The sequence below is a fragment of the Halichoerus grypus genome, chromosome 8 (genome assembly GCF_964656455.1).
Source record: "Halichoerus grypus chromosome 8, mHalGry1.hap1.1, whole genome shotgun sequence".
NCBI classification, from domain to species: Eukaryota; Metazoa; Chordata; class Mammalia; order Carnivora; family Phocidae; genus Halichoerus; species Halichoerus grypus.
The window spans coordinates 6,757,776-6,776,931 of NC_135719.1; the positions used below are offsets into that span (position 1 = coordinate 6,757,776).

Genomic DNA, 19,156 nt, shown 5'->3' on the forward strand with positions numbered 1-19,156 from the left:
CACTTCCAATGACCCCTCTAGGTCCTTTCCCCACTATTGGAGATCTGCCTACAAGAGAGTTTGTAAAAGGTTAGAGGGTAGAGGTGTAAATGCAGGAGGACAGACTGAGAGCCCTCTGATCGGCTCAGTGATGGGCAGCACAGTGTGTAGGTGGGAGAAATAAAAAGAAGGGAACAGCGAGTTGGGGGGTGGAGAGAGAGAGAGAGGGAGAGAGAGGTGTGTTTTATGATCAAGGCTGCCCCTTCTTTGCCTTGGCAGTTGTCCTAGAGGCCACTTGAGGTGGCTGACCTTGCCCCCGGCAGCATATCCAGCTAGTGTTAGGGCCGGGGAAACACAGCACAGGTCCCAGGGAGAGAACCACCCCTGGGCCACAGCCTAGGCAGACAGGCATGTGCGACTTCAGGATACACCCCAGAGCCCTGGCCATACAGACCTGGCGGTGGGGAAGTGCCCGCTGGGCTGTAGGCTGGTTCCCATTCCGTCTGGTTTTCTGGCTCAATGGTGAAGTCCGGGATTGCGGTGGTCTCCTCCACCCCGGGGACAGCAGCCACACCAGGCCCCACCTGGGTAGCGAGCCAGTCCTCCACGACAGACGGGGTGGGTGTGCCACCCTCTTCTTCTCCTGGAGAGGGCGCTGCTGAGACACCTAAAGAGAGGTGCATGGTGAGCGTTCTTTCCTGCCAGCCACCCATCCCAGGCTGGCCCTTCTCCAGGGGGGACTAGGGGATTTTGAGGGGGACCAGGCTGGTGCAAAAACTTTGCTGGACCTCAACCTCCGCCCGCACGCCCCGCCAAGCCCAGTAAGATGGCTCTTGTCTTCTGTGAGAGCTGATTGCCTCACTTACACAATATTGATATGCACAGACCATCAGTACCCCCATTGTTTCAGGGCGGTCTGGGGCATCCCTTCTGCAGAATGTATTATACATGCCAGGCATTGTTTAAAGGTGTTATGTATATAAAATCGTTTTACCTCACAACAGCCTTATGAGATAGATACTATGATCTCATTTACAGATAGGAAAACTAAGGCACAGAGTTAAATGACTTGCCCAGGGCCACTGGCTTATAAATGGCAAATCTCGTCTTCGAAGGCAAGTATCTGGTGCCAGACTACTCTGCTCTCGACGACGGCACGACGCTGCCTCTCTTGGGGACAGATTAGGTTCCAAGTATGTCTGGGTCAAAAATAGGAGGCTGCTGTTTAAAATCCACGATCGTCCTGGCACTGGAGGCCAAAGGCAGGATTTATTGATGGGGGTAACTGTTTTGGTTTAGGGGAAACCAGCGGTGGGCTCGGTCGGGAAGGAGGCCAAACCTCTTTGCAGTTACAGAAAAGACCGAGTTCACGGAGGATGGGGGCCAGTGGGCGTGCAAGGCTAAGAATGTCCTGGGAGGCTAACTGGTTTGGCTTCTGCTGCCCAGACCAGGGAGAGGGGTCCCGACACAGGAGCCTCAACACATCCTCTGGGAGGAGTTTGGCTTTCTTTTATTTATTTATTTATTTATTTATTTATTTATTTATTTATTTGACAGAGAGAGACACAGCGAGAGAGGGAACACAAGCAGGGAGAGTGGGAGAGGGAGAAGCAGGCTTCCCGCGGAGCAGGGAGCCCGATGTGGGACTCGATCCCAGGACCCTGGGATCATGACCTGAGCCGAAGGCAGACGCTTAACCGACTGAGCCACCCAGGCGCCCCGGAGTTTGGCTTTCTTGAGGCTGCACAGTGGGGCTGAGCTTCCTTTGAACTGGGTTTTCAAAGGTGACTCTGGAAGTCTGAGAAGCTGGTGAAAGCTCAGGCTTTATTTTTTGTTAACTTTGTTTTGAAATAATGATACATTCACAGGAAGTTACAAAGACACTCAGTTTTGATGCATCAGATATAAAACATGGCCTAAGCTGTGACTACAATCTACATTGCAGTAGATGGAGACCCGGGGGTCTCATCTGGGCAGAGCCCAGCATGGCCTTGGCCACGCCCTAGCCACACCCCCTGGGCTGTTTGATGACATCACTCTCAGAACTCCCGCAGGTAATGAGGATTGACTGATGTGGCAGTGGGTCCTCAGCGTGGCTCAATTAAAACCATGAATTTCTGGTGCTTAGTGAAGAGTAAAAGAATACTTTGACTCAACACGTCACAGACATATTTATAGGCGGAAGAAAATTTGGCAAGGGTGTACAAATTAAAACAGTATATATATGTGTATGTGTGTGTTATTTGTAATGATAAGGATAACATTTACTGAGAATTTATTATGTCCCAGGCACATCGCCACGTGTTTTGTATGCACTATCCCAGCTTATCCGCACAGCGACTCTTTGAGGCAGGAACGATTATATCACTATTTTATAGACGAAGCAGAGGAACAGAGAGGTTAAGTGACTTGCCCTGGGTTACACAGCCACTAAGCAGCAGAGCTATAATTAAAATTCAGGTCTGTCTGATTTTAGAGCCCCAGTTCTCACTCACCTCTCTCTGCTGGTCTCTGGGGGACCTTTAGAAGGATGTGCTTGCCTTGGGGTCAACGCCTAAGGTCATGCTAGCCCCAGAGCTGTCCCTGCCCCAGAGGGGCTGAATTTTTTCTCCTTGCTCTGATGGATAGAGATAGTGGACGGGGGCCAGAAGGGGTGAACCCAGAGGAGTTGCACGCCAGGCAGAAGGGAGGCTGGAGGAGAGGCGAGAAGGCGTACCTCGGAAGCAGAAGGCGTGGTGCCGGGACAGCGGGTCGGGGAGGCCTGTCTGGTTGGGGTAGAGGTAGACGGTTCTCACGCCTGGCTTGTCTCCGCCGCAGGAGGGCCTCGGGGTGACGATGGGGTAACGGAGGCTGCCGTCTGCCAGCCAGCCGGCATAGCACTTGTCCAGGCCTTGACTCCAGGCGGCGTAGAGCTGGCCCGTGGAGGCCAGGGTGGCGTTGTGAGATTCACAGAATGCCAGGGCTTCCTGGAAGGTGAACTGCTCCAGGCGTGTGACGAAGAACACCTCTCCTGAGGGCAGAATCAGGTGGCACGTGTGACCCTCATGCTCACAGCCGGAGCGACTTCTGCTCACCCGGGGGGAGGGGGCGGGGGGGGGGGGACAGGGCAACTGAATTGAGACCGGTCGGTCCTTCTACGTGGGAACAACCTTCCCTCCTTCCGTCTTCTCTAGATTGTCTGGTCACACTTGGCACCCCCCACCGACCCCCTGTGCTCCCCCCTCCACCACAGCACTCAAGCATGGAGCTCCTGGATGCCGAGGACTGGCAGCCCCTCACCCCCACCCCTGGGAACTCATCGCGGGGGAGGGGCGGGTCCTGGAGCCACTCTTGGGGTTCGGGTCCCCACACGCAGAACGGTACCCAGGTGCCTGTCTGATCTGGGGGAAGGAAGTTCACATTCGCTGAATACCTACTTTTTTTTTTTTAAGATTTTGTTTATTTATTTGACAGAGAGAGAGAGACAGTGAGAGAGGGAACACAAGCAGGGGGAGTGGGAGAGGGAGAAGCGGGCTTCCCGCTGAGCAGGGAGCCCGATGCGGGGCTCGATCCCAGGACCCTGGGATCATGACCTGAGCCGAAGGCAGACGCTTAATGACTGAGCCACCCAGGTGCCCCTACTGAATACTTACTTGTACCAGGCACTTGTCACACATATTTAACGCTCACCAAAGGCTCTCATGTGAGCACAGTCAGCTCCTATTTTATAGATGAGGAAACTAAGGCCCAGAGAGTTTAAGTAACTTGCCCCAGGTCCCAAAACAAGTGAGTGGGTATGCCGAAATCTTTCCAGAACACCAGCATTTCCGAAATTGGGTTCAGTGGAATAGTAATTTGGTGATTATAAGTGAAATGAAAAGAAATGAAATGAAACAAAAGAAAAGGTCTGTGGTTAAGTAAGCTTGCGCTGCTTGGTTAAGCAGAGTTAAAGAGGTTTTCTACTGCAGGATTTCTCAGAGTCTTTGATTTGTTCCTGGGCATCAGGACTCTCCACGAGGCAGATGGTGTATATGACATTTATTTGTAATAAGTAAAGACTCATTTATCAGCAGAAATCACTGCTTTTTTAAGGAACCAGTGCTTGCCTGCAGTGCTGCGGAAACCCACATGAACCACACAGGAGGGAGAGAAGGAGCTTGATCTTAGGGAGGGGCTGGGCCAGCCTTTCTTAAACAGGAACCGAACTGGGTGGATGGTAGTTCCCCCTCCTCTTTGTGTCTCCCCATCAGCCCCCTGCCTGGCTGGGGCCCAAAATGCGAGAACATGGGCCGTACCCTCGAGCCTGTCCACGTAGCAGTAGACATCATAGGTTTCTGATGGTGGCCGCACACCGTAGGTCCTGACCCCTGGGCTGCTGTCTTTGTCACCCACACACGGGGTCCGTGGGCTCACGATGGGGTATCTGCAAGGGAGGGCAGGAGGGGCACATGAAGGCCTGTTCCAGAGGCTGGGGGATGCAGGGCCCAGGGAGGGGCTGGCTGGTCTCTCTCGGGGACTTGGGCAGGGCACATCTTCAGTTGTCTGGTGGGATGCAAACCGGGAGGGAGCTCCTCATGCAGCAATGTCCCTGTGTGGCTGGGGGAAGGGTCTGGAGGCCGCTGGGGGATTCCTGGCTTCAGAAGAGAGCCCGTTATACGGAAGGGCACTAAATCAAGCTGGAGGGGAGATGTTCCCTCTCTGTCCCTTGGGGGTAAATGACCAAGGACTTAATATCACCTGGGGCCCTTCCCCACCCACTCAGAATATGCCTTGGTTCTGGGGGAGAAATTAAGGGAGGAGCCACGGAGTCATTAATTAATTAATTACTGCACAGTGTAGCAGGTGCCCATTCTGCTGGGTGCCGTGACAGGTTCTGCTCCCCAAGCCCAACCTCTCATGGTCGGCTTTGGGCTGGGGGGAGCTGGAGGGGCTCGTCCTTCACCTGACGGTCTGGTCCTGCAGCCAACCAGCGTCACATTGCTCGTAGCCTGCTTCATAGGCGGCCTGGAGCTGTTCCGGAGAGGCCATGACAGCCCCAGTGTGCAGGCAGGCCTGCTGAGCCTCCTCAAAGGTCAGTGAGTAGCGGGCGGAGCCAGGCCGGTAGTGGAACACAACCCCTGCGTGGGGAGGAGAGGAAGAGAAGGAGAGACAACGTAGGCTCAGGGCATGGACTGGATACCACAATGCCGGGGCCCACGGGGCCTGGTTCTTCGGCTTTGAGGGCAGGGAGGGAGCCCTGGCTCCTTCAGGAATGACTCCCCTTCATCCCCTCCTTCCTTTCCTACTTCTGATCCTGTTCTTAACTGAGTTGGTTCCCTCTGCTTGTTCAAGCTGCTCCTGAAATCCATCTCCCTGAGAGAGCCTTGGAGGACTCTTTTGCCCTGGGTGTCCCCAACCCTCCTCTTTGGGCTCCTCACTCCTAGGCTGCTCATTTGTCCCTTTACTCTTCAAAACAAATGCCTTTTCCTCATTATAAAAAGAATAAGCATTCATCAAAGAACATTTGGAAAATACAGAAAAGGCTAAGGAATATATCGAACAATCACTGGCATTTCTTCTACCTGGCCCAGGGCCCAGGGGGTGGGTGCCTGCCCGGAAAGTGCTGGCCAGAGATTTTGTGGGTGTGCACCGAGCACATTCTGGGGAGTGGCCTCGTGGCTTTTGCCAGGTTCTCAAAGGGGCAGAGCCCTGTCCTTGAGCTGCCCACTTACTCTGCCTCTCCCGTTGTATTCTGCTGCGTACACATCACATTCGTTTCTGTTTCTGACACTTCCCGGGGTGATTGGCCAGGTTATGTCACAGCTTCAAATCCCTGGTCTGATACTCTCCCACGTCCCTTATCCTGTCCTGTGGCCGATGCTCATCTGTCCCTTGGCTCACGGAGCCAGTGGGACTCTTTCCAGTCCTGGGCTAACCCTGGGACCCAGCCATCAGGGGGGTTACCCCAAAACTTTGAAACAATTTATCCTTCCCAACAGATTGTATTCATCTGGGCAATTCAGGCTGAAATCCCACTTGGTGGCATCCTGGGTGTGATGGTGGATGGCAGTGTCCATCTGCTCTTCCCCCAGGAGGGGACACCAGCAAGGTCTTTACGAAAGCCACCCCAGAATGTGCTTCCTGTTCTTGCATTGGAGTTTGGGGATCAGCTGAGCTCTATAACATCCCAAGCCTCCAGACTTTTATTAAGCAACCGGAACACCCCCATCCTAGAAGAGGGACTGGCAAGCATTTTCTGGAAAGGGACAGATAGGACACAGTTTAGTCTTCGTGGGCTCAATGGTTTCTGTCACAACTACTCAGCTCTGCGGCTGTAGCCCGAAAAGGGCCAGACAGCACACTGACGAGTAGCTGTGGCTTTTATTCTAGTCCAACTCTATTCATGGACATTGAATCTTGAATTTTATGTCATTTTCATTATACATCACAAAAGATTATTCTCACTCCGACTTTGTCGCCCAACTACTTAAAACTGTAAAGCGATCCTTAGGGTGTGGGCCATAGAGAAACAGGTGGCAAGCTGATGTGGCCGTTCGGAGCTTGGTTTGCTGACCCCCGTCCCAGAAGGTCAGCTCTGTGAGGAGCCCCAGGGTCACCTCGTACAGCGGCTTTCAAGCGACTCTGTTCTGTGGTGGTGCCTGATGGGGCGGGGGGGGTGGTGGTGGTCCTAGACAAAAGAACCCCAGCTCTTGGTCCTGCTTCACCTAGACCCATGTGGTATCTTTACCTGCTTGACACATACTCCAGTTTCCACCTCTGACTTCATTTGAAGGAAACGCTTTGTGGCAAAAGAGTGTGGGGGCCACTCTCTGGCCTACCCCCTTGTTTTACAAGCAAGGAGAACAGAGTCTGAGAGGATGAAGGCTTCGCCCAGGTCTCAGGCTAAGTTGAAAGTATAGATCCTTAGGCCAAGTTCTTTCCACCTGCCCCCCAGCCCCCATGCAGCCCCCTGAGGGGTGGACACTTACCCCCTGGCAATCGTGGCCGCCCCGAAACTTCGGCTGCGCCTGGGACTGCGGTCACCTGCACGACATGGTCCTCACTGGTGAAGGCGGTGAAGGCCGGGCCGGGCGTGGCGGGAACACTCCAGGGCCCGGTGGCCTCTCCAGTCCTGTTCTCAGCCTCAGGGAAGGCAGAGGTCCCTCCATCGGGGGCAAACGTGAAGGGCTCCTCGGGCTCCGGGGCAAACGTGAAGGGCTCCTCGGGCTCCGGGGCAAACGTGAAGGGCTCCTCGGGCTCCGGGGCAAATGTGAAGGGCTCCTCGGGCTCTGGGGCAAACGTGAAGGGCTCCTCGGGCTCCGGGACAGTGGGGGAGACGCCAAAGATGGGTTTCACAGTGAGGATCACGTTGCCTCGGGCTTCACCCTCGGTGACGTTTCGGGGCAGGGGCAGCTCCATGTCAGGCCAGGTCACTGTCTGGATGGTGATGTCCTCCTCGCCACCCACCCCGAAGAAGTTTTCTGGGATATCCACAAAGTCTTCACCTGGGGTGGGGAGGAAGATGGGCTTTAGTGGCTCAACCTGGGGCTGGCTTGAGGGAGACGAGCATCGGATCCACCTCCTTCCCTTGCCAGGGAAGGAAAGCACCTGCGGTGTACCTGGCAGCCTCAACTCTGTGAGTACTCATTCTAGGAGGCTTCCATCTCCTTTTGCCAGAATGCCAAGACATCATACCGTGAGATATTGGCCAAGTGGCTCACCACTTGTATAACTGGTCTGGCTCCAACATCCCTTCTTGCTCAATGCCCGCCGCCTCCTCACCTATCTTCCAGCTACCTGATGTTGTAACTAGCCAGCAGGACGATGTAAGTCAGTTACAAAGTGGAACTGAGAAATCTTGCCAAAGATGCGGGAGCCCATGCCATGATGAAAGTGACCAAAGACCACTGCCAGCCTCGGTCGCGAGCCAACGAGGGTCTGGCAGGAACAAGCCAGTCAATCACTGAAGAAAGAGGAAACCCACAGACGTGCTACCACTTCAAAAACGCTGGTTAGGATATTAAAGGGTTAAGAGAGGCTTTGGGGGAAATCCTCATTACTTTTGCAAAAAACGCCCCTCTTCGTGTAAAGTCAGGCCGTGAAAGCCAAACGGGAAGGAGCTGGGCCACTGTGCTGTTCCCAGTTTTGTCATAACAGGGATGCAGCTCCGTAGTATCCATGTTCTTTTTCCTCTAAGAACTAGCATGTAATTGTAATGCTAACCCAGACTGTAAAATATGAGATAAAAATCTTATTTTTAAAAGTTTGAGTCTAGGGGCGGCTGGGTGGCTCAGTCAGTTAAGCAGCTGCCTTCGGCTCAGGTCATGATCCTGGGGTCCTGGGATTGAGCCCCACGTCTGGCTCCCTGCTCAGCGGAGAGCCTGCTTCTCCCTCTCCCTCTGCCTGCCACTCTGCCTATTTGTGCTCTCTCTGTCAAATAAGTAAATAAAATCTTAAAAAAAAAAAAAAGTTTTAGTCTAAGTTTTCAAATGAATTGTGGGTCAAAACTGCCCCCCCCCCACTCTTTTTAATAACCACGTGGGTCTTCTTTTAAGGACACTGGATTCAAGAGGGTGGGTAACGGTGCCCGCCTGGTGGGGGCATGGTTTTGTGCCCGCCAACCTGGATCCTGCTGCTTACGGTGCTTCCCCCTTAGCTGTTCTAGGAGCTAGTGAAAACAGGGGGTGCTGAGACATGGGGTTCGGGTACCCTGTGGCCCCTTGAAGGGGCAGAAACCAACGCCCATTCCCAGCTCCCCTCCTCTGGGCCCCCATTTCCGTGGCACGACCCCTCCCCCCCAACCCCACCTGTGTAGCAGATGGCGTCGTAGCGGGACGAGGGGTCCGGGTAGCCCGTCTGGTTGGCGTGCAGGTAGACGGTCCGCACGCCCAGGAGGTTGCCCCCGCAGTTGGGCCGGGCCTTGGAGATGGGGTAGCGCACGCTGCGGTCAGCCAGCCAGCCAGCATTGCACATGTCCATGCCGCCCTGCCAGGCCAGGTAGAGCTGGCCCGTGGTGGCCAGCCGCGCGCCCAGCCGCCGGCACTCGTCGGCCGCCTCCTGGAAGGTGAACTTCTCCGGAGATGTCGCGTAGAAGACCTCGCCTGTGAAGGACAGGACCGGCAGGGTGAGGACCTCTCTCGCCGCTCCTGTCCTGCATCCCCAGGGAATCCATGCGGCTCCTAGGCTCCAAACTCCTGCTCCAAAGCGTCCTGGCTCGCGCCCTGCTCTGAAACGTCCCCCCTCCCAGGGCATCTTTCCTAGGAGTTAAGCATTGCCCGTGCAAGCAATCCTTTAACAAAATTCAAGTTGTGATGGGAAGAGTAGGCATTAGACTTTGACCCTCAGAGCAGTGGTTCCCAAACCAGGGTCCATAAGGGCCTTGTGAGCTCTTTTTACTATTTCCACAAACCTAAGCATGTTGTGTTTGTGTGGGGGGCGGTAGGGGTGGGTGGTGGGCACCTGTTTCTGGGGAGGCCCTGGCTGTCCCCGCTCAGTGGCAGCTCTGATTGGCCGTGTCTTTGGTGAGCCAAGAATGGGAACACAAATACTTGCTCTTTAATAGGCCCTGGGCCCAGGGGTGAGAATGAGGAAAGGGAGCCTGGGGGTGAGAAAGCAGGGGACTGTCCCAGCCTCAGAATGAGCCAGGTCGTCAGGTCTTATCTCCAGCCTGGGGGAAGCTTTGAACTTGGGTGGGGGTGGGGGCAGAGGCAGCAGAGCCTGGAATGTCAAGAGGGGTGATGGGTGCAGATGGGAGGAGGGGTGTCATCCACATGCCCGGGGAATTCGGGAAGCTCTGCTTGTGATCAAAATTAGCACCCCATACAAAGCAGAGAAAGACTCCGGGTTCCTTCCCACCACCACCGAGGCTCTCCAGAACTGGCCCATTGGGACAGCCTGGATGGCGCTGGGGGCTGGCGGCAGGGAAGCTAGAGAGGGTAGAAAGGCAGCTGGCTCTCCTGGGAAGGACATTCCTGATGGGCCCACCCTGGAGTGCCCTGGGCTGTCCTTTGTGAGGGTGACAAGCCTGGGCTGGGCTTTACTGGTGCAGTGACCCTTGGGACAGTGATGGGCTGGTCAGAGCAGCAGGGGATCCTGGCTGGGAGGGGCAGTCCCAGCGGAGAGACAGAGACAAGCATTCTTGGGCCCAGTAGTGGTGCCAGACAGTTGGCAGGTGCCCGCGGCTACTGAGGTTCTTTCCAAAGTGGGGAGGGAGGGGATCTGTGGGCCCCTTCCTTCCCCCCACCTTCCCCCTACCCTCTCTGGGCATGGCAGAGAGGGGTCTGGGGTGTGCTGCCCTGGGTTCGTGCTCTGCCCCAGAGGAGGCCCACGTGATCCCTGGTGTCAGTGGCGAGAAGGGGACAGACAGGGGTCTTGGGAAGGGGGCGGCGGGGCCTCACCCTCCATCTCCTCAGCAAAGCAGTAGACATCATAGGTCTCATTGGTGTCGCGGATGCCGTAGGTCCTCACGCCCGGAAACTCATCCTTGTCCCCATAGCAGCCTTCCCTCGGAGTGTGGATGGGGTACCTGCCAGGAACACAGAGTGAGTGTCGTGTGACACTCAGGGGACAGAAGGGGCCCGTGGCCCGGGCCCTGGTATCCTCCTCTCATGTGGGAGGAAACGGGGACTCACTGATGTGTTTACCAGCATCTGCCCTGGATATGTAGACTGTTTGTCTTTACGGCTTTTCTTCCCCAAGCGTTATTGAGATACATGTTTTCACAGTTACCGGTGATTACAGGCAACCCCATTTGCTGAATATTTATCGGAACAGAACATCCAGGGCCTGGAAACCTTCTCTGTAGAAAGGCCAGATAGTAAATGTTTTAGGTCTTGTGGCCCCTAGGGTCTCATCTTGACCCCTCAACTTTGCCACTGTAGTGTGAAACAACCAGAGTTCCCACACGACTTTACGTACGGAAACAAGGGTGGGTTGGATTTGGCCCGTGGGCCACCATTTGCTGACCCCTGCTTTGTATCATTTGAGTCTCACGTCCACCTGATGAGGCAAGTGCTAGAAACACTCCATTTTAACCTGGAAGAAACTGGGGCCCAGAGACGTTAAACAATTAGCCCAAGGTCACACAGCTTCTAAGTGTCAGAGCTGCGGTGTGAGCCCAGCTCTTTCCGAGGCTGCGGTGTGGGCTCTCGCACTATGCTAGGCTGCTGTCTTGTCTTGTTTTCCTGTTGGTGGCATTTGTGTCCTAAGATCTGAAAGATCTACCCCAAGATCGCAAAGGTATTTTCCTTTGTTTTCTTCTGGAGGCTTTGCGGTTCTGGCTTTTCCATTCAGAGCTTTGATCCACCCTGAATGAATATCTCATCTTTGCCCCGACAGGCTTGCTGTCATGGACTGAGATCCCTCGAGGGCAGAGCTCTGTCTGTCCCGCTGGGCTCCCCATCCCACCGCAGCTGCACTCAGGGAAAAAGGCGCCAAAAAGCTTAATTTATGCCTTGCCTTATTAAAAACAACGAAAAAAAGGCAGACGGTTTACAAAAATACACAAAACACCAAAGCTTCAAGAAACTGAAGAAATCATGGCAAAGGGGAACAGGGGTAGGAAGGGTAATGATGTGTAATTTGCTCATGTAGGGCAAAGTTGCTAGCAGCTGTTCATTCTGCCACAGGGCGGAATGACAGGGATCTGGACAGGTCATGAGACTTCTATCAGCAGAGCCACCAGACATTTCAGAATGTGTCCTGCCCCCCCACACCTGCCCCGGGAGCTCCTGTCTGAGATGGTCTGGGACAAGGGGCACATTTGCTTTATTGCTCGTGCTGCATCTTCAAATGAATACAATAAGCCCCTTTTTTTACAAAGTAAGGCACAGAAAGGCCTTCTGTGCAAGTTCTGTATTATTTTAAAATTCCTAGCGGCTACTAAAAGTATTTCTCCTGGAGCACTGGAGCTTTCTAGAAAAGCACGTGATGAATTTTTTTGCACGCAGAATACCTGACACAGCATTCTATCTTTCCTCATAGCGCAACCGGACGGTCCCAAATCAAACGTTTGCTTCTGAATAACGACATAAGGATTGTTAGAGTCGGCCAAGGCATTGCTCCAGCCCCAGCCCAGGCTGGCCTGGTGTTCTAGCCCATCGCCCACCCCACTCTGCGTGGCCCGGGGGCTCACCTGACAGTCTGGTCGGCCAGCCAGCCGGCGTCACACTGGTGGAAGCCGTCCTCGTAGGCGGCCTGTAACTGTTCGGGGCTAGCAATGACGGCACTGTTCTGCAGGCAGGCCCGCTGTGCCCTGTCGAAGTCCAGCGTGTAGCGCGTGGAGATGGCTCTGTAATGGAACACAACGCCTGCAAGACACGCGCGGGCGGGAGAGCAGATCAGGCACAGCCTCCCGTCATCGAAGTCCTCGAAGAATTATGGCTATGGTCAAAGGGGCCTTAGGGACCTCAGGTCTGGGCCTCTAGCTGATGCACAGATCTCCTCCCCACATTCGCGTGTGGTCCTTCTGCCTTTGCTGAAATACCTCCAGTGACGGGGACCTCACTACCTCACAGAGTATCTGTTTTGGATTTCTCTGATAATCAGAAAGTTCTTTGAATTGAACTAAAATCTGCCTCCTTTTACTTTTTTCTTGGCACTCCTGGGCCCCATATTTTCTTCAGGGAAAGAGACACTTAGAGCCCCATGTATCCTCAGCCCAGGGGCATCCTAGTGGGAACCCTGTCCTCAAGCCAACCAAGGACACAACCATTCTCCTTGGGCCATCGAGAGAAAGGGAACCAGGGAGACTTCGTCCCTTTCTCTGGCTCCTGGAGCTGAGAGTGGGGCTGGGGTGGGAGGTGGGGCAGGGAAAAGACATCTGGATGAAGAGTTAGGAGACCGCTCTGGTTCGCTTCCAGGGAAACTTCAGGCAGATCACCTAGCCTCAGTTTGCTTATCGGTAAAATGGGGATGATCACAAGGCCCACGGAGTCATGGGATTGCAGCAAAGCACAAACTTTCATTTGCATGAGACGATGGCCAGGACGTTTTTAAGTCCCTCAAAGTCCAGAGAGAATGACAGTCCCAGCTCCATGTTACAGAGGCACAACTGAAGCTAAGTGACCTGACTCAGGTGGGTGCAAGCCAGTGGGGGAGGAGCTGGGATTTGAAAACCAGCCTGCCTTCGTCCAGTCCCGTGACGATACCCTTCTGGTTCTTTCCCCAGGTGAAGCAGTGTCCCTGTGGGAGGTTCTCACCTTTCACCACGACCTCCAGGGTAGCCTCGCTGTCCTCAATGCCGTGCATAACCTCACAGCGGTAGATTCCAGAGTCATTGGAGCGAAGGTTCTGGATTTCCAAGGTGGCATCACTGGGGATGGCCGGGTAGTTGGGCAGCGAGACCTTGTCTTGGTAGGCATTGTTGACCCGCACCTGCCCTTCTGTGGCTACGAGCAGCACCACCTCCTTCTCCTTGGAAATGCGGCTCCACTTGATTCTCGGGGCAAGGGGGGCGGTGGAGGGGGCGGTGGTCACAGGGTGCATGGGGTCGATGAAGTAGCAGGGGATGGTGAGGGAGCTCCCCAGGAGGGCCCGCAGAGGGGACGGTTCAGGGATGCTGACACTCAGCGAGTTGTCAGGGTCTGTGGGGCAGAGACAGAACTGTTAGTGCCTGGACCACCACCCAGCCTCCCTGTCAGTCCTTCTGGAAATGACAAAATCCTGTGAGTGCGTCTGTATTTATTGGGAGGGGCGCTCTTGTACCACCTAGAATTCCCAGGAAGCTTTGCAACGCCTTTTCCAGAGCAGCATTCCTCAAGAACCCTGGTCTCTGCACCTCAAGACTGGAAAAGGGTTGCAAAGGAGGGCAAGGAAAACTTTAGAGCTGAGATCCCCCTGTTTCTCAAACTGGGGTACCCCAGGGGATACCAAGCCATAAGAGAAACAGGACCCATCTTCCTGGAGTGACAGCTTGACACCAAGATTTGGGGAAAAATCACTTTCGGGCAGGAAAAATTGTGATGAGGAAGAAAAAAAAATCCACATGATGTTTAAAGCTCAGATGCAAAACGGCACAGACGTGTCCCACTTGAGGTCTGCTTTGGACTCCATCCTATCTTTGCTGAGGGACAAGGCATTCTCTCCTGCTGTTGGGGACTCAGGGGTGGGGGGCTGGCTGTAGAAAAGCAGACATTCACGTACGTCCGCAAAAAGTCAGACAGGGGTGGGGGTTGGCCATGGGATATGATTAGCTCCACAAAAAATCATGGAGAGTATTGGTAGGGAAGATGCAGCACGTTTACCAAATCCAGTTAGACGTAACTGTCTTTCCCCTGGAATGGGAAAGAAACAGCTTCTGCAAAAATTGCACCTTTCACAGCAGGTCATGCACTTATGGGACCCTTTTTTTTTTTCCAGGTTGAAAATAAAAATGTTTCAGGTATTTGTAGGTGGTAGATACATAACAGGGCAAGGAAGGGGGAGCCAGGAATGTTTGGGGGGGTCCAGCCCTAACCTTTGATGTCCTGGGCAGCCACTACTAGGTCCTTCCACAAAAATCTCCCTCTGAATGCTCTGCCCTTGCCCCACAACACAGCATGGTTTTAGAGCTGGCTGTTCTCTGGGTCCCCAGGGAGAGCTAAAAGTGACTGCAGTACCCAATGCTGCAATTTTTAAAGCTCTCAACCAACCCTACGAACTGGTTTTCCTGCGTAGGTAAACCACCCAGGTTACAGCCAGGGGCTGGATATTTGTGGGTCCTTGGGCGAGAGTACAGATGGAGACCCAAATATCCTATGTATAAATATTTAAAAGTTATAAATCAAGTCCACAGAATGTTAACTAAAATATGTTCTATCTTCCTATTTGACAATGATACCTTTCAAAATGAAAAGCCAGATTCAAATTTAGAATTCTTGGATTCCTTAGAGTTTTGCATTGGGCTCTGGTGGCCAAGCAGGAGGCCACCTCTTCTCTGCCAGTTCTCTGTACCGTGAGGGGTCTGTGCTTATCCCAGCCCTCACACCCCAGCTCTGTCCACACCCCACACAAACAGCCACCCCTTGACCTCTCCCTTAGGCCTGGGGCGGCTCTCACCAAGAGCATGGTCCCCTGTCTTGGAGGATGGGCCCTGGAAGTGGCTTGGGTCCACTTGGGCAGGGAATTTTGGGCATCCTGGGTATCCAGAGTGTGGTCTAAAGGGAGAGCATAGATCCATGTGGACATGTCCCTACAGACCCCTTAACCTTTAAGGAGCACTGGGGCTGGAGGAGGGCCAGAGGGAAGCCTCTAAAGTGCATGGCCCAGAGCAAAACCCATCCTGCAGCCAGTGGATAGTTTGTCCATTTGATTGAGGGCTCGATGATCAGAAACCCACCTCGTGCCTGCCATATGCGAGAGACCACGCGGGGTCTTCCCGAGGACGGCTTGCCAAGAAAAACAAAGACCTGTGTGATGTGTTGGGGACTTCTTTCTGTTTCTCAAGGAATGGTCTCTTCTTTGATGTTCCAGCTGATCCTCCCTTGGCAGCTTTTCCTCTTTTGGCTTATCTATAATCCTGCCCCAACCCCAAGCTCAGTGTGTGGCGGTTTTGGGTAGGATCCATAGAGAGGAGATGGGAAGACAGGCGCCTGCCAGGAGCTCTCCCCCTCAGCTGTCCATCCGAGAGGGTGGCCGGGAGCAGGATTACGTGAGCAAGGGCTCCCAGATGCGTGCGTGTGCGTGTGTGCATTCAGATGCACGGGCGCTCTCCCCTTGAGGCTAGGCTTGCCTTTGATAGAAAAGGGGCAGGCAGGGCCAGGAAAAGGTCAGGAAAGGGGAGATTATGTCCCTGGGAGCAGCAGTACTAAGTTCAGGACCCAGTACCCAGAATCCAGTCTTCTGTGGCTGCTGGATAAGTGAGACACACATGGGGGTGTCCTTACCTGAAGCTTCTAGTGAGCTGGCTGCTGTGATGACCCTCAGAGTCACAAACACCAGGAGTAAAGTGGTCATAGTTCACCTGGAAGAAGAGAGGGAGAGGGGTTAGTTGGAGGTTCAGATACGGGGAGATTGAGGGTCACGTGGCACACGACACAAGGTGATCAATTCCACGCGCAAGGATCTGAAATCACATCAAGATAAGGCGGCTGCGTGTGGTTCGAGGGGTGTCTCCTCCAAGAATCCTCTCTTCACAAAGTCTTCACAGATTTCTCAGTTTAATTACACGTGTTAGGCTGGAAACCTCCTCCTGTCTCTTCTAGGGCACTTCCCAGCTTCTAACCTGTAGAGGCTCGTTCTGAAGGATCCCTGTGACAGCTGATATTATGTCAACTTGACTGGACCCTGGGCTGCTCAGATATTTGTTCAAACATCATTCTGGGTGCATCTGTGAGGGTGTTTTTGGATGAGGTGAACATTTAAGTTGGTAGACTAAGTAAAGCAGATTGCCCTGATAATGTGGGTGGGCCTCATCCAATCAGTTGAGGGCATGAATAAAACAAAAAGACTGAACCGCCCCCAGGAGAGAGATAATTCCTCCTGCCTGATGACCTTCAAACTGCCTTCAGATTTGAACTGAAACATTGGCTCTTACACCTCCAGAATCATGTGAGCCAGTTCCTTACAGTGAATCTCTTTTTCTATAGACCCACACATCCAATTGATTCTGTCTCTTTGGAGAAGTCTACTATAATCCCCCAGGCCCGGAGAAATGAAATGAGTTAGCCAACCTCCCTGATGGAATCCAGGCCTGCCCCCAACTTCTAATGTGGGAATCTTGTGTGTTTCTAGGATGAAGAATGCTCCAAGCTTTCGAACACAATTCACAGGGGCCCGGTTCAAGCCAGGGGAAGGATGCCCATCCAAAGAGCTCTTGCGGAGGCTCTGGGATGGACAGATTAACCATGGAGGAGAGCAGTGAGAACCAGGACCCCCGGAGCCCTCTTACTGGCCCAAACAATGACTTCATGTGAAGCAGAAAAGACTTCCTTATTGTTATCTGCTGTAAAACTGTCAGGCCAAGTATACAAATACATGACAACCACAACATAAAGGCCTTCCCTGCACAACTGGGCCCCTGACTCCAAGTGGGCCAGTGCAGGTAGACCCCAAAAAGACCCCATTAAATTTACAAGAGATCAACCAGAACAGTGGTCGTCGACCTTGGCTGTATGTGGAAATCACCTGGGCTTCAGCCCGGTCTTCAGACATTTTAAAAGCTCCCTGGAAGGTTCTAATGTGCGGCCAAGATGGAGCACCACCAGCTAGAGGGTATGCAGTCCCGAGGCAGACACCTGTGGCTGGTACCCCACGACAGGTGCCCGACGATGTTTCCTGAGTTGCTCTGTTGGTGGGACCTGCACCCTCCTCTCAAGTCTGGGGGCATTTTGTCTTGGTTTAAGAAGCGTCTGCATCACAGATGCTCCTTGTTGGGGAGGGAGGCGGAGGGGATGGAGGACCTGAAACTAAAGACAAGCATGGAGCTTTGGGAGGCTGGGACAGCGCCCCCCCCACCCCGGTCTGATGGCCCAGCAGGTGTCGCTGTTGGCTCAGGCACGATGGGGCGTGGGGGGGGGTAACTCCTGGGCTCCCTTCCCAGGAAGGCATGGGGGAGGGACAGGCGGGGCCCAGGACTCTGGGGAACCCTTTTGGGTTGACCTGGCCTGTTGTTTTGAGTGACCTTTCTTTCCATCACTGTTATTCATGCCACATACGTTGGTCACCTGAGAGCTGGAAGGGCTGTCGGTGTGGGCCCTGTTCGGGGGACAGAGATGAGTGCGTGAGGCATGTTCCCCTCACACCAGAGGACGTCTGGAAAATCCCAAAGACCTAACAAGCAGTCCCTTGCTTCTCCTCAGAGATTTTTCTCCTTCAATGCTGCCTTCAATCTCTGGGGTTCCAGGTCCGGGCACCCTGAGGGACCGCTGACTTGTGGCACTCTCCTTCAGGCCCAGCATGACCCGTTGTGGGGAAATAGTCCCCCCGGAGGCTAGAAGGGTAAGGTGTCCCCTCCTGTCTGGGGAGGGGGCTAGACTTGCGGGCTCCTCTCTTCCCAGAGCCTCAGGGATACTGTGCCCAGACACAGGGCCCGCCTGTTCTTCTTCCCTCAGAACACCCTCCACTGGGAAGTTCTGTGTATGTTTTCGGAGGTGTGTTTCTTCCTGAACTCTGTGAACAAGCCCGCCATTGTCCGGGATGCAGTGCCTCTCTGTGGGGCTGGGACCCGCTCTGTTTTTCTCCCTGGCCTCCACAGGGAATGGAAAGGGCAGGGGTTTGGGGTAGGGGTGGACTGGGCAGAGAAACTAATTTTATTTCTTCTTCTTTTTTTAAGACAAACTTTGGGATAGAAACGTTGCAATAAATATGCTCTTGTGTTTGTGTTTTCTCAGCTGTAAAGAAAATAGGGAGAAATACCATTCTGTCCAGCTTCCAAGTGTCTCCAGGACTCACTGAGTCTTTTATGGGAAGAGAAGGACTCTGCCAGCCCGTCAACAGGGAGGCCTTTCTCCATGGGAAGAACTTCGAGGTGGTGGTGAGGGGACGGGGCTGGGGCAGAGGAAGGGGACTGGGGTGTCCAGAATGAAGTGAAATGAGTTGAGGGGAGCAGGATGGGAAAGCTGGATGAAGGCTGGGAGATGAGGGGTTCTGTGTGTGGTTTGGTTGGTCACCAAGGAACTGGCTTTCTCAGGAGAGAAGTACTAGGAGACCTGACAGGGGAAAGTAAGCTTAGTAGAGCTTTTGAACTGAGCTGAGGGTGTGTGTGTGTGTGTGTGTGTGTGTGTGTGTGTGTGTATGCATGTGTGCATGCCCCATAGTTGGAGATAGGGAAACCCTCCACGTTCTCATCAGCTAGACTGTCTCACGGTTGCCAACCCGGCCAGGGCCTTAGCCTCTACTCCACCAAACTAAGAGACTGGACGGGCAGCTCACCCCCTTGCCTTGAATCCCTCTTCCAGCAACATGCAGTGGAGACCCCCAGACCTGAGACACCCCCTCCGCCACCAGACTGGAGACCCCCAGTCCGGGCCCTGGCTCGGCCACCTACTACTTTAATAACCCCAGGACCCACCCCCACGGCTGTTTCAAGACTGAGTGCCAGTCTGGCTCCCCTGTCCAGGGCGGGAACTGTGTCTCTGGCTTGGAGACTGGCACAGGGTCTGGCACTCGGCAGGTGGTCATCAGCACCCCCCCCACCACGTCCCTGGCAGCAGGATGGGGTGAGCCTCTCAAGATATGCGGACCGGAAGAGGGGCCAGCAGCTGGGGTTTTAAAGCCATGACCTCCCTGCCGGGGATCCTGT

At 54.0% G+C, this 19,156-nt stretch overlaps 1 protein-coding gene across 1 annotated transcript in view; it reads right to left on the reverse strand.

The window, feature by feature from the left end:
• The window catches only part of ACAN (aggrecan), a 63,881-nt gene that overhangs the window by 20,783 nt on the left and 23,942 nt on the right, over window positions 1-19,156 (reverse strand). The window contains exons 2-11 of the mRNA XM_036072737.2: window positions 15,801-15,877; window positions 13,137-13,520; window positions 12,071-12,245; window positions 10,335-10,462; window positions 8,745-9,038; window positions 6,927-7,442; window positions 4,901-5,075; window positions 4,254-4,381; window positions 2,696-2,989; window positions 434-646 (exon numbers count right to left, since the gene is read on the reverse strand). Of these exons, the coding sequence (XP_035928630.2) occupies window positions 434-646; window positions 2,696-2,989; window positions 4,254-4,381; window positions 4,901-5,075; window positions 6,927-7,442; window positions 8,745-9,038; window positions 10,335-10,462; window positions 12,071-12,245; window positions 13,137-13,520; window positions 15,801-15,870 (2,377 nt within the window). The 5' untranslated portion in view covers window positions 15,871-15,877. The remainder of the gene's footprint in view (window positions 1-433; window positions 647-2,695; window positions 2,990-4,253; window positions 4,382-4,900; window positions 5,076-6,926; window positions 7,443-8,744; window positions 9,039-10,334; window positions 10,463-12,070; window positions 12,246-13,136; window positions 13,521-15,800; window positions 15,878-19,156) is intronic.